This window comes from Schistocerca piceifrons, chromosome 7 (assembly GCF_021461385.2).
Source record: "Schistocerca piceifrons isolate TAMUIC-IGC-003096 chromosome 7, iqSchPice1.1, whole genome shotgun sequence".
In the NCBI taxonomy this organism is placed as follows: domain Eukaryota; kingdom Metazoa; phylum Arthropoda; class Insecta; order Orthoptera; family Acrididae; genus Schistocerca; species Schistocerca piceifrons.
The window spans coordinates 53,845,557-53,860,195 of NC_060144.1; the positions used below are offsets into that span (position 1 = coordinate 53,845,557).

Below are 14,639 nucleotides of genomic sequence, written 5' to 3' on the forward strand. Positions count from 1 at the left end.
CAACAGTTGGTAGGGCTGGCCCCGTGCTTCTGCTATGCTTAGGCAGGACCGTTAGAAGTGAGGAGAGTGTGCTGTTAGATATTTCCCGCCATATGTATAATTATCAGATTTCATGCTCGTGAAGAAGTTACAGCGGTGGAAATTTGCCAAAGGTTGACTGCACAGATCGGTGATAAAACATTATCAAGGACACATGTGTTTGCATGGCATAAAAAGTTCAAGTAAGGACAAGAACATGTGGAAAATTAGCAACATGGTCACCATCCTCGAACCAGCATTACAGACAAAAACATTTGTGCAGTTCAATAATTTCTTTATGACGATCGACGGGCGAGAGTATCAGAAATTCCATAAAAAGTTGTAATCAATTACGGGGGCTGTCAAGCAATCATCACAAATGACCTACAGTTCCGTAAAGTGTGTTTTAGATGGGTCCCTAAACTTTTGACTGAAAATCTGAAGTTGTCACATTTGGAGGTCTGTCAGAGGCTTACAGCAAGGTTTGCGGAAGAAGGTGATACATTTTTGTGTCAGATTGTCACCTTCAATGAAACATGGGTACACCACTACACTTCAGAACCCAAACAGGCCAGTAAGGAGTGGCGGAAGAAAGGGGAGGCAGCACCAGTGAAAGCCAAGACTCGATTGTCAGCTGGCAAGGTTCTTTCAACCTTTTTTTTTCAATCAGCGAGGTATTTTGCTGATTGATTTCTTGCATGAGTGACACACAATCAATGCTGCTTATTACTGCGAACTGTTGAACAAGGCAAGAGTTACATATCGCCCCAAAAGACGAGACGAATTAATTTGACGGGTCATCCCCCTCCACGACAATGCGTGACCCCTTACTGCAGCTCTAACTGTTTCCAAGCTACAGGAAATGCATTGGACTACACTTGATCGTCCTCCTTACAGCCCAGACTTACTGCCCCCTGATTTCCATTTATTTGGACCGCTTAAAGAAGCTCTAGGAGGGTGACAATTTGAAGTTGACCAAAGTATAGAAGCCTTTGTGCACAACTGGCTGGTGACACCCCCCAGTTCTTTTTATGATGAGGGCATCAAAAACTTGCTCCTATGCTGAGGCAGATGTATTTCCAAAGTAGGAGACTAATTGGAAAAATAAATTATAATAGCCTTGAGGTTTTCAATAAATCAGTTTAGATAAAAAATAAAATCCTGTTTGCATTTGATCCAGCCTTGTATGTACAGTTGGGTCCAGACAAGGGAATGCTGTCACTTGGTCTGTCACTTTTCCTGCCTCTGTCTTCATGTTCTGTGTGCCTAGTGAGTTCACTATCTTTGACGCCATACTCTATCTGATTCTTAAAGCTGTGGGGCCAGATGAAACATGAATGTGGGCCAAAATTCCTTATCTGTTGTGGATCGCTCGGTGCACTGCAGATGATCCAGTCTGTGTACTCAGCAGATAGAACTGTCCAGCATGTCCATGATGCCATCCTGCACTTGGAAAGGTAATGACAGGTCATCTCATTCTGCTGGATATGGGGACACATGGTTATCCGTGGCAGTGAGTTAGCTGATATTGCGGCCAAGGAGGCATGTGCATATTTGGGAGGAAGAGTGACTGGGCATTACAGAAAATAAGTTGCAATCAATAAAAGAGACCGTGAGGCCACAGAGCACCTCTTTCTGGCCTGATAGAATTGATGAAGTCTGTTTAACATGACTTCGAATAGGGCACTGCCCCCTGACTTGTGGCTTCCTTCTCAGACGTGAAGAACTACCTATTTGTGATGCATGTGGTGTGCTAATTATGGTTTGTCACATTTTAACCAATTATATTTTACATAATAATGAGAGGGTACAAGCTGGTTTACTGACAGACCTGCCCTCAGTTTTAGGTGCTAATGAGCTGAATGTGGCAAGTGTTTTACTATTTTGTGTTTTTTCTTCCTTTCTACCTCAGCTCTTAAATCAAAGCTTTTAGGATGTTAGAGAATGAATGGCTCAACCAGTTATTATTTTCGTGACCAGAGAGTCTTCTTTTTTTTCTGGACTTCTCTTAGTGGCTGTTGAGATCTGATGTCATTGATTTTAATGTTCAGCCTTGATTTGCTTGCTCCATTGTACTGTTCACAGAAGTCGTGTGTGTTTGTGTAAGAAAGAGTACAAGGGAGCATATGTGATCTTATGTTGTATTTTAGGCTATCCTCATTTTGTGTGCTCTAGTCCTATTCGTCTAATACAGTCAACATACAGATGCTGATGACTGTGATGTTGAGCACCCTGAAGATGCAACAACAACAACAACAGCAACAACAACAACTGCTTCAACAAAGTGAGATTTGGTGGTTCTGTAATCTGCAAACTTGCCCAATTTGGAAAATTATTTTTGTCCCATGTGATTCCATTTTGAGCAAGCTTCATTGTATTATCAAGGGATCAAAATAACTGTTTGGGCACAAGCCTTTTTTATGTGTGATCCAGTGGAATTCAAGAATAGAATGTCCAGTGTGTGCTTAGAATAAACTAGTCTTTTGCCCACAATATTGGTAGCACCGTCAGTCATTGTCGAAACAATTTTGCTTAAATTGATTTCTTTTGCAGTAAGTTATATTTTAACAACTGTACAAATCTATGTGCCCTTAGTAGTTTCTGGCAATGATATTATCACAATCGTCATCTGATTTCATTTACAACACAATATTGGGCATACACAGCTAAATGGGCAGATTTAGTTACATCTATACTTTCATTAAGAAAAAGTGGAATATAAGGAGAGGACTTTGTCTTTTTTTTCCATCTCTCTTTTATTGTGTTGCTACATAAATGAATATCTTTGATCTTTACTTTCAAAATGTTCAAAAAGTGCTGGGGCAGATACTAAGCAGCCTTCCTTCAAAACTTCCCCATTGCCATAAGGTTACAATGTTGAGCAATCACATTTGCAACTGAGAAACTTGTGGTGCTAGTATGACAATCTGTGCCAACATACTCAATCATAAATGTTGACTGTCTGTTCCTGTCTTAATAGCAAATGCAATGAATTCCTGTCACTCTGGTTCGCATCTCAGTCCACCAAGTCTGAAATTCTGTATTATACTTGCCTTACACTTTTTCTTTCTTTGCCAAACTACTGATTCTAAATAATACCCACAAGTTTAAAAGTGGTACTAACTAATCGCAGCACATGACATAAGCACACAACAAACAAAAATGGGTAAAGACAGTTTCATCTTAACAATGTGGCAATATGGTACATGCTGGTGTAGAACGGAAGTTGTCATTGTTAGAACAGCTGCCAACCTACGTGATGTAATAGTGGGTGGTATATTATTAGCCTATTCATGATGAACTTTGGTACTATGACTTCAAATGCAGGTGAACAAATGAATTATGTCAATTAGGTTGGCCTACCTAAATTCCTTATTTAATGCCATGCTCAAATTATTTGATCACGTGGCACTAATGGCATGTGTGCCATTGCCTCACCATCCATGCCATAGGAGATACAGTGTAGGCTAGCTTGGTAGAGCCAAGTATGAAAAACAGGAGATCACATTAAGAATACATGATCCTCCTCCAACCATCAGGTTGGTTACCAGCAGTTTGCCATTCATTTTTGTCATTGGCCTTCCTCTTGTTAGTGGTATAGGTGGTGCGGCTGATATTCTCCATTATCTGGTTGATCTAGTCTAGTCTTGGTCTGCTTCTTGTATTTTTCTCTTCTACTGTTCCTTGAGTGATACTGTTAATGATAACATCATGTGTCATCAGATGACTGACCAGTGTGTCCTTTCTGTGTTCGATAATACTGTCATGAAAACCATATTATAATAACTAATGAAGAGTTATCGAATTGAATTGAATTGAATTGGGGGAGAAAAGCTATGGAACATCTAGATTAAAAAATGGCTTAATTCATGGGATGCATTGTGAGGTGTCAAGGAATGGTCAATTTAGTAATATGTATCTCCTTCGAGAAACTACATAGCCGAAATGCTGGAGATAAGACTTTCATGAAAACCAGATTAGTGTGTTCAGATGTTGGTTGTTTGTACAGATCTTACTGGATCAAAATCCAGATCATTAATAATCTCAAAATCTTTGTAGACAGCATAATGCAAGTTGATCATTGTTGCAGAACCTTTAGATGTCACATATGTGTTGCTCAGAGTGCTGGAAACTCCATGGCAGATGCATATTGTACAAACTTGCAAGATGCACTGCCATATTATTTAGCCACTCCTCATTACTCTGAAATCTCTGCAAGACAAATTAACACGCAGAAAATAGTATCTGATCTTTGTGCTTTCATTTTTCTACACAGCCCGTGTTATATTGTGATCAACTATTTAAGTTGAAAATTCTAGAGATCAAAATAAAAATACCAGCAAAGTTAAATGAAGGATATTCTTCTGATTTCAGCAAAGTACCAAGATATTTGTGGAACCTGTCATTTGTCAATGGAATGATAGGCTGAAATACGCTAAAGTCTTTGTACAAGAAAAGAGATAACAATAACATTAAATGCCAACTAATTTCACTTTTTCCAACGTTCCCGTAAATTGTAGAAAAGGTAATATACGAGTAACTTGTAAACCACCTGACTACAAAAAATAAAGCAGTGGAAAGTCTGGGTTGGAATAACAACAGTGAAATAGGATAGATTGCTACTTATCACATAGAAGAGCTGTTGTGTGGGGGACTAACAATTAAAAATACTTTTAAGAGTAGATTTAGTTATCAGATGAAGTCCTTCCATAGATGCATGCATGCATCTACACACACACACACACACACACACACACACACACACACACACACACACACACACACACACACACACGGTCATGTGATGAGGTCTGCTGACAACAGTGACCATGTGTGTGTGAGTTGTGCGTGTATGAATGTGTGTGAAACGACTTGTTCAGTAGCCTAAGTTTAATTTACTCTTAAATGTCCTATAAACATATCTCTCAGCTGCTCAATGACTCCTCCGTGTGACGAGTAGCAGTCTATTCTATGTCATTGTTCAACTAATATATTGGCAAAGTTACATTTTTAATTTCTTAATAGTTCCAATATTGAGAAGGCTGTTTACACATACTACAAGAATGTGCTTAGTTTGAACAAATAAGTTATAAGCTATTGGGAAATTTTCTAATCTATCAAAGGCATTTGATTGCGAATATCCGTGTCCTTGTAAGTGAATTAGAATTTACACTGTAACAGTAAATATCATGAAATGGTTGACACCGTATCTCCCAGACAAGATACAAGTGTTTCAGTAGGACTATTAAGCTATTGCTCATCATCCAGCTGAGAACTCTTTAGATGTGGTGTCCCACAAGGTTCCATCCTAGGACCCTTACTTATTTGTATATGTTATGACCTACCATCAGTTGCATTACCAGATACCAAGTTTGTTTTGTGCGGATGAACATTTGCAATAAATAATGAATCAAATTTATAAAAATATTGGAAAATGTAATTTAATAGTCATCAATAAATATTTACTTTCAATTCTTTGTCACTAAACTTTCAAATAACACATTATGTGCAGTTCAAAACTTCTAAGAAGTTTGCCCCTCTATATACTTTACCCTTTGATTCCAAGAAATATAAAAATTTAATTTTAAAATATTTCTCAAAATTTACTTTTGTTGTCATAGTAGGGTACAAATAGAAGAAGAAATTTGCAAAAAGTAAATGATCAGTTGGTTTGAAGTTATGTTTTCACTTTGGAACCAATGGGACATCAGTTTTTGACCAACCATTATTTCAAGAGATATATTTGAAAGCAGTTCTGCATTTTTCCTGAACACAATAGCACATTTTGAAACTTCTATGAACTCGTCAAAATTGGGTCTAAAATTTAATAAATTCATTTGAAAAGTACCTATTGGTGCAGTGGTTTCATTCCAAACCTCTCATAACAGCAGTAATACAAACTCAAATTTACATTTCATTAACTTTAGATATACTTACTTTCACAGTCAATAATCTCCTCAATATGATCACTATTCCGAAAAAAAGGAGGGGGGTGGGGGGCCATGTTAGAACCTCCTTCAATCATGTAGCACGGTCTGTGCCCTGAATCTTGTACTGATTGCTGGAAGAGACTGCTACAATGCACCTCAGTGTACCACTAGACGTGTCCGTCTTGTAGTAGCAGTGGTGGTTTGCAAAAGGCTGCGTTACTTCGAAAAGAAACAAAATTGTGTTTTCAGGCAGAAACCACTGGTACTCAAAGGGTTAGGATATAATGACAAGCAGATAGAAGAGGTTGACAGTGTAAAATTAGGGAGTTTACAGTCTGTTGATAAATTCAGTTGGGAGGAACGTACCACACATCTGCTGAAACACCTACTCAACTCCTTATGTGCAATGTGGATTACATCAGACATAAGTGATATAAAAATTATAAAGCTGGCATACTTTGCATACTTCCATTCTGTTATATTGATCAGGATTAGTTTTTGAGGTAACACATTAAGACGGGCTAAAGTTTTCCAAGTTCAAAAGTGTGAAATACAAATTATTTTTAGTATGGACTCAAGAACATCCTGGCAAGGCCTGTTCAAAGAGCTGGTCATATTAAGTGCTGCTTACCAATATATTTATTCCTGAATGAAATTTGTCATAAATAATATCACTTTTTCAAATGAATAATTCTGTTCGTGGAAACAGTATTCAGTATAAGAATAATCTTGACAAATATTTAAAATCACTTACTTCGGTCCTGAAAGGCATTCATTATTCTGTAACACACATTTGCAATAGCTTGCTAACAACCATAAAATGTTTGACTGCTGATGAGGCTCATTTTAAGGATTTATTAGTACCAATTCCTTCTACTCCTCTGATGAATTTTTTAGTAGAACCTGTTCATGAATTCATATTACTAACAATATCAAATAATGTTTGTGTTATATAAAATTTGACTCTTGCACATCTTCAGTGCAGTAATGCAATTTTTCAAACTAATTTTCTCTTTGATAATGCTCTGCTGCAATCTTCTTTCCTTCTTCTTTTTCCTGTGTTTATCCCATATCTTCATGAGGTAGGCATGTTGAACTAGATTTGGCAATGTTAGAGGTATAGGGTGATCAGATGGCACATCCTACACCTCAGCTAATTGTACATTTACACATTTTAAGAAAAGTTTTTTATTACCTCTTGAATGAAAATATTTTTAAGATTTTCTCTTTAGTTGTTTCATAGTATTTTCTAAACTATGCATTACATTTTTTTGAAACTTCCTGGGAGATTAAAACTGTGTGTCAGACAGGGACTTGAACATGGGACTTTACACATATTGTATTACATATTCTTGTTTTCTAAAATATTCTACATCTTTGAAGATCTCTTTACTATGGATCTATGTAACAAAAAAGTCATCTAATTTATTTGACTCTTATCCAATTCAACTTTGAGGCGATCAGGTAATAGAACGTGTGTTACAAACTTTCAAACATTTTTATTGTATATAAGATACAGTATAGTTCTCATGGTGTGAAATGGCCTTTATGGTATCTAGCTTCAAGTGTTTTACAAAGATGTAAAGGTACATTTTTATGAATTCCACATAATTATTTTATTTAATATTCCAATTAACGTAGTTGAAGGTGAAGACCTGAGATTGAAATGTATGTGTAAAATAGATGTAATGAAAAAGAAGAGCAACAACAGTTAGCTAAAGTATGCTGTTTATTGTTAACAATTTAAGTTGCAGTTTGTTGTAACATGTAAGATTTAATAACATCCTTAATTTTCTTTTCAGGCCATAAATCATTTCTCCGATTTTCAAGACCGTGTGTTTGCTATTGCACTTACAGATTCTGTGCATAGCTTTCAGGTGCAGAAATCATCATCAAAAGTAGTGCAATATCTACAGAAGGTATGTTAAAATTATTATAAAAAAGTAAGAAACTTCTGCATATTTTCATTTGGCAAGCAATCATATTACAGTTTTGTTGTCTAGCATAAAAAGCATCAATTGTGTGTGTAAGTTGCTGATGAACAGACTGAGTCTTTCATCCAAAGTACATATGAAATAAATGTTAGTTTCTGTTCTCCCAAGCAGAACAAACTATTGCATACAATCGTGTGCCATAGGAAGGAATATCCGTCAGTAATGTGTACCAAGTGGAAATGTACGTTTATCAAAACCTGTCAGTAATCACAATTGCTTACACAGGCTAGATGTAACCAAATAAAATTAGCAGGAAAGCGATTTTGGTGAAAAAGAACTGCTGTTTCATATTTGTAACAGTAGAGACCCAATTACAGTCATGTTGATGTTTACTAGAAAGCTAACGTGAGTTCTCAAAACCAGAATCAGTGAACCAGACAATTTGTAGGAGTGACCGCTAAGAATTGTTTTTAATTTTCAATTGAATTGGTGGATTTTCAAATTCTTGCTATATGTATGACGGGAGCTTATTGAAAATTTTTCTAGCAGAACATAGTACAACATTGTGAATCCTGAATAACAGTTAACTATGTTTGCATGGTCTGCATGATACTATTTTTGTGTCTTGAATGCTGGTTGTGTAAATCGTATTTCAGATGAAACAATTTTTGTTGAAACAATTTTTTTTAGCAATAAATATCACTAGTGAACCCGGCAATGGTTTGCAGTTGCTACATATGTATGGGATGTGTGTCTTAAATCTCATCTTTGCCCCCACCTCCCCTTCTGTCCACCTGCCCCTCTCTTATCTTTTCATCCATTTCCTCCTCCACCCCTTCTCTCTGTCCATTTTATCCTTCCCCCTCTCTATGCCCTTCTCCTTCCTCCCTCTCACCTCCTCTCCATTCTTTGACCTTTAGCCTTGTGTATTGTTACTCCGAATAAAATGTGTAATGAGAACTGCAGTTGATAAATTGGGTAGGATAATTGATATATGGGGTGTGAGAGATCTGTCCAGCTGCTGGAAGTAGCTCCAGTGATAGTACTTACCATAATTTTAACATGTAAAGGGGTAGGATTACAGAGTTTATGAAAATTCAGATTCTCCTACAGTATTCTAATACTGAGCCAATAAGCCATAAATACAACTTTTCTGTTTTCTGCTAAAACCCACTGCGAGGAAGATAACAAAACTGCACATAGCCATATTTACACTTTTTGGTTAAAATTATATATGAAGAGAAAGCATATACATGAGAGAAACAATTTATGTAATGGTTTAAATGCCTTGTTATCATAGTTACAACTAACTGCAAAAAATAAAACTGAACCACACATTTTCACAGCCCAGCACAGCCCAGCATAGCACAGCATTTTCTTTCTTGCAGTTGGTTTTGACAGAAATAAGAGATATTGCAGCGAGTTTTAAGTGAAATGATATACTTTATTTACCAACATACTAAAGTGCTTGAAAAAATGAGTACAGTGATATAATGCTTGTTAATGTTGAGGATGAAGTTCTTCACAGAAGAATCCGAAAAATATTCTAAAATTGAAAGACAACTCAGCTGGACTTGGCTATTGTGTTGTAAACTCACACATGCTAGACTACTTCGTTGTCCTGAGCCTTTTGACTGTTTACTTGTCTGCACTGCAAAACTAGCAGGAACTGTGCTGTCTATTGGCAGCCAATTTCTGCTTCAACATTCCTTGGATTCATAAATGTACACCAGTGAGGAGAAATTAGACATAGTACTTTTATAAGGCAAATGGTGGTGTGAGACGTATTGCCAAGGAATATGGTATCATCCAGAGTAGTGTAATTCGCATCTTGCACCAACATATCCTATCCATGATTTCGAAAAGCATGTAGAATTTTGTTGGTTTCCTGTGCATCGCTTGGGAGACTATTACATTTTTGCAACATGTCCTCTTTACTGACAAAGCAATGTTTATGAACCATGGTAATGTAAATTTGCATAACATGCAGAATTTGGCAGCTGAAAATGCACATTGGCTTCATCAGATATGATGATGACGACGACTGTGAAGCATAAATCTGTAGTGCAGCTGCGACAGAGAGGCAAAGTGTTTCAGCAATTTATACATCAGTGAGAATACTGTACTCGCTGTGCCAAGTCTGTGGGCACAGTCATTCACTGGCAGGTTTAGTTTGAAGTGCTTGCTATGGCTTCATGGCCATGAAGTGAGATTCGGGCAGTTTTGCGGTTCAACTTCGCACGTGATTTAAACATAGACCAGTGCTTTGAAGAAATGACTCTTGCAATCGGTGATGTGTGTCCTCATTGTACCACTATATTCAGATAGATCACAGAATTCTAAAGAGGACGAGAAGGCCATGATCATCAGTTATGGAGGAAAACAGTGATGCATGAGGAAAACGTTAGACGAAGACAGGTGAGTGACCTATAAGCAGAGAGAGGATACCTTAGGGTTAAATGCACCAGCAATTCCACATGATCATTTTCAAGTAAAGAAACATTGTTTTATGTGGGTGCCGTATAGACTGAGGGTGCCGCATAGACTGACGGAAGACGAGATGACATTATTTGGTGCCAGGGGATGTTAAAGAAGTTTTCTAATGGACAATCTCAATATGTGAGTAACTTTGTGGCAGGTAACAAGACTTGGCTGTACTATTATGATGTGCCAACTAAGACTCAAAACAAAGTTCAGATCTTTGAAGATCAGTAAAGAAGAAAATGGTAGCTGTTTCTTTTTTTTTTCCTTCCCAAATCGAGTGAAACTGTGGAGCGAGTTGTTTTGGACACACACAAGACAGTAACAGCTAAGTGATACACTGAGCAGTACATACCCAAAGTCATCCAGTCTTTGCAGAACCTGTGAAGGCCTGAAAACATGGTACATATTGTTCAACATTTAGATTGTATCCCTTCCTTCCTTTCCAGTGCCCGTTATTCAGTCAGTGCCCAGTTTGGGTCTTTTTCAATGGTTTGGAGAACCAACCATTATCACGAAGGGCTGCTGCTCTCAAAGGCATTTTATATCTACTGCCTGCTTCCACCCCCCACCCCCCCTCCTCACCACAATGCCAACCTCCGTGTTTCCCTTCTGTTTCGTCAAGTGGAATCGCATGGTTAGATGTGAAATCTGGAAAGGTGTTTAGATTGCATATATGAGATTAAAATCATAAGTAAATAGCAATAAAGGGTAATGTGAGACTATGTAGGGTGGACATAGACATTCACAACATCAGGAAGTAAAACTCCCAAATGAACGAGATTAGCATGGCGAACCATTCACTTTTCATACTATTCTAACACAACACAGTAGAGCTGTGCAGTAGTTTATTATTAAATACTCCTGCTCACCCAGCTGTACCTGCAAGACTCTGTCAATCCTTAATGCAACACCATGTGAAAACACTTTTTTTTTTAATTGAGCCAAAACGTTTGTATAACTCAAAACATAGAAAGAGAAAAAGCTGTCATCAGAAAAATAATTGTGATTCCTTGTGAAATTAAAAATGACAAGATGAAAAACATTGAGAAAGGAAATACGACATTGTTATGTTGTGACGTGCCATATAAAATATATAAATGCATAAGCTGAAAATGAACAAGAATATAATGTAAAGAAAAATTCTGTACAAGTGCAATGTGGAACTTGTATTGGCATTAGCAAAAGCAAGCAAAGTCAGTAGAAGGGGTAAGCAAAAACATAACTGTACACACTTCATCTGTATAGACAGAAAGTAAATCACTACATGTGTTAATTGCATAGGAAAAAAATGCTGCTGTATTGTGGATAATCCTGGAATAGTGCAAAATGACTACTGATGGTGCTACTTCAGTAACCAAAATTAAATACAATTTGTTATTCTTCGGTACATAGAATGCAGTTATTACAGTATAATAATTTTAGCTGCAGCAGAAAATTCACACTCCAGCATATATACAAGTTAATGTAGCACTGAGGAGAAAGTTGAAAAAATCAGCAGCAAGAGAACATTGTAGATTCCTGCCCTGCAGTTTCATAGTTCAACTAATTAATGAATGAGACAATTACTGCTATAATTTTGGTTCACAAATTTATCGGGCAAGATTCATGTAAGGACAGTTTTTGTACATAACTGTGTTGCTTATAGTGTTTTTGGTTTTCACTTTCTTTGTTGCTGCAGTTTCGGTTTTCTGTATATGTTGTTCCCTGTAAATAGAGCAGTGTGCAATGATGAAAAAGAGTCCTCAGAACAACTTGCGAAAAGGAGTGTTGAGTGCTTGGAGAGCTGTATTTACGGCAGCAGCAATCTGTTCATTGACTTTGCGAATAACTGCCTATTGTTGAGTGGCAGTCAGCTGCAGGTCTCTAGCTAAGTACCAGGGCTTGTTGAGTGGTAGCATGCTGGGTCTTTTAAGAGAGCCACAGGGGCTGCACCACCTGCTGGTAGGCATGTTTATTAGCCAGATGCAGCAGTACTTGTGAAGCCACTCAGTGATCTCCTTTATGAAGAGTGCTGCTGCCAACCCCTGCTGGAAATGAGTTTCTGATCGCTTTGCAGCTGTGATATTCTACATATGATTACTCGTTTTGGGATTTTTTCCAGTGTTAACTCTCTTAACATTTTTCATAATTTCTTTTCAGTGCTGCTTGACTACCAGTACCCACTGTTAATCTTTTAATTTTGGTAGAAGATAAGCAAAATGTTATAATAGGAAAAAGAAGTTAAGACAGAGAAAAGATGGAGTGATCTGAACCCAGCATGTATATTGTGCATAATGTATCATCTTTAATGTTAGACAAGATGAATTTAAGCTGCTGTGGCAGATGGTTCATATTTGTCCTAGGAATCAAACAGATCTGCAGTTTCCACAATGGTTGCAATATACAACTACCAAAAGAAACAGCACAGATCATATAAGTTAATTTCTCAAGTATGTTTTTTGTGGCACAGGCCTTGTTGAGTATAGAGTTGCATCAAAGGAAGTGACAAAGTGGTCAGAGATGATGAAATTCACCATAGTCACCTTCTTGGTATTAACCCAATTAACCCACTTTTTCTGCATCATGAAAGGAAGCAAAAGCAGAATAAATCATTTCTCCTCACAGAATTATTGTTATGTCTGTTTCATAACACTCAGTGCACTCGAAGAAGTGACAGTTTCTGCTTACAATATGTTTAATGTCACTGACTGCAATGAAAAAATAGTGCACAGTATCCTCTGACAATCAGTTACCTATTCCACATTCTTAGGAAATTAGTGCAGAAGGGATTTTTTTTGTTAGTGGTGATGCAACTCTCACTCTGCTGTTATGAAGCAATTTAAATATTCGTACATGTAGTAAGAAAATTATTTAAAAGTAGATTATTCGTATGTACAATCTACCCACTTCCAGAATTCGACTGGACAAACTTCATCAGTAGTCCAGTATGTCCATTTCAATTCCACAGTGTCATCCTATTTTTTAGGGGGGTGGTAGGGGGAAGAGGGGTCATGTATGTCTCCTTTATGGACATCTAAGCTGTGTCTGTGTTTTGATTATTTTTTGTGTGTGTCAGACTGGCACGAGGAGTATGTGTGGCCTTCACTTAATTGAATGTTAGATGGTGCACTACAGTTGCAACCAGAGCCCATCAACATTTACTAACTTGATGTGCGGATTTGATCCGTTGTTGGCACAGCACCTTGTCTGGCAAGTCATTTGTGCTTTGCCATACAAATGTCTCCTAAACATGAAGTAGTAATGAGTGCTAAATTGAAATGCAGAAGCCGTAGAAGCTGATTCCTTTTTACCTTAGTTCTCTGTAAGATATTCTGAAGTCAGGCATAATAATAATCACAATGTAAAGGTTTTTTGAAAGTATATAGAACTAATACTGGGGGGGAGGGGGGGGGGGGTGGCTCAGAGTTTAGGGTGTAGTTATAGGGAAGATGTGAGGAAAAATAAACTGTTTTGAAAATAAGGATTTTTGGCAGTTGCGAAGATAATGATATCATAAAGGAGTGGTTACTCTGAAAGAAGATGTTTTGTGTTGTACACCCATCTAACTACTTTCTTGCAAGAGCAGGGAAGGAAAAACCACGAGAAGTGGGAGTTGCCAATTACAGCAGCCGCTTTTGGAGCATGGTGGACTAGTAAAAGGAATGCATGGTTAAATAAAAGAAAATACAATTTCAGCTTCCTAGTAACATCCAAAGTACACTAGAATTTGGATTACGTCCTCCTGCACACAAACATTCCTAGAGCTTACCTTTAATCCTTTGTTTACCAGTCGTTATTGTGCAAAACTGATTTTTTGGACTATCAAATATATAAGTGACATGATGGAGGAACCACTTCTCGATGTTGGACAGCACATATTTTCTGCCTATAATGGCTTTAAGATCATAACTGTAGCTCAAGCTTTTGTGTTCTCTGCTGTATGTACATTGTTTCTTTGTAGTGGTTATACAGCTCAGAGAACTTGAATTTTTATTGATGATAAGAGTTGTTTAGTCTTTAAAATTGAGTTTTGTGTGCCGTAAATCATTACTGCGGGTTAGCTTTTGTACTTAACAAGATAATGATGATGTTTGGTTTGTGAGGCACTCAATGGCGCAGTCATCAGCACCCGTACAAAGTCCAAATTTTTATATAGTCCATTTTTTTTTCGCAATACAATCTAGTCACTCTCAGAAATGATGATGAAATGATAACAACTCAAACACCCAGTCCCCGGGCAGAGAAAATCCCCAACGCGGCCGGGAATCGAACCCGGGCCCCCATGATCCAGAGG

General features: G+C 37.5%; 1 protein-coding gene across 1 annotated transcript in view; it reads left to right on the top strand.

Moving 5' to 3' along the window:
* Window positions 1-14,639, top strand: part of LOC124804997 (FAM172 family protein homolog CG10038) — a 277,839-nt gene that overhangs the window by 178,364 nt on the left and 84,836 nt on the right. Inside the window, exon 6 of the mRNA XM_047265394.1 lies at window positions 7,751-7,867. Coding sequence (XP_047121350.1) covers window positions 7,751-7,867 — 117 coding nt within the window. The remainder of the gene's footprint in view (window positions 1-7,750; window positions 7,868-14,639) is intronic.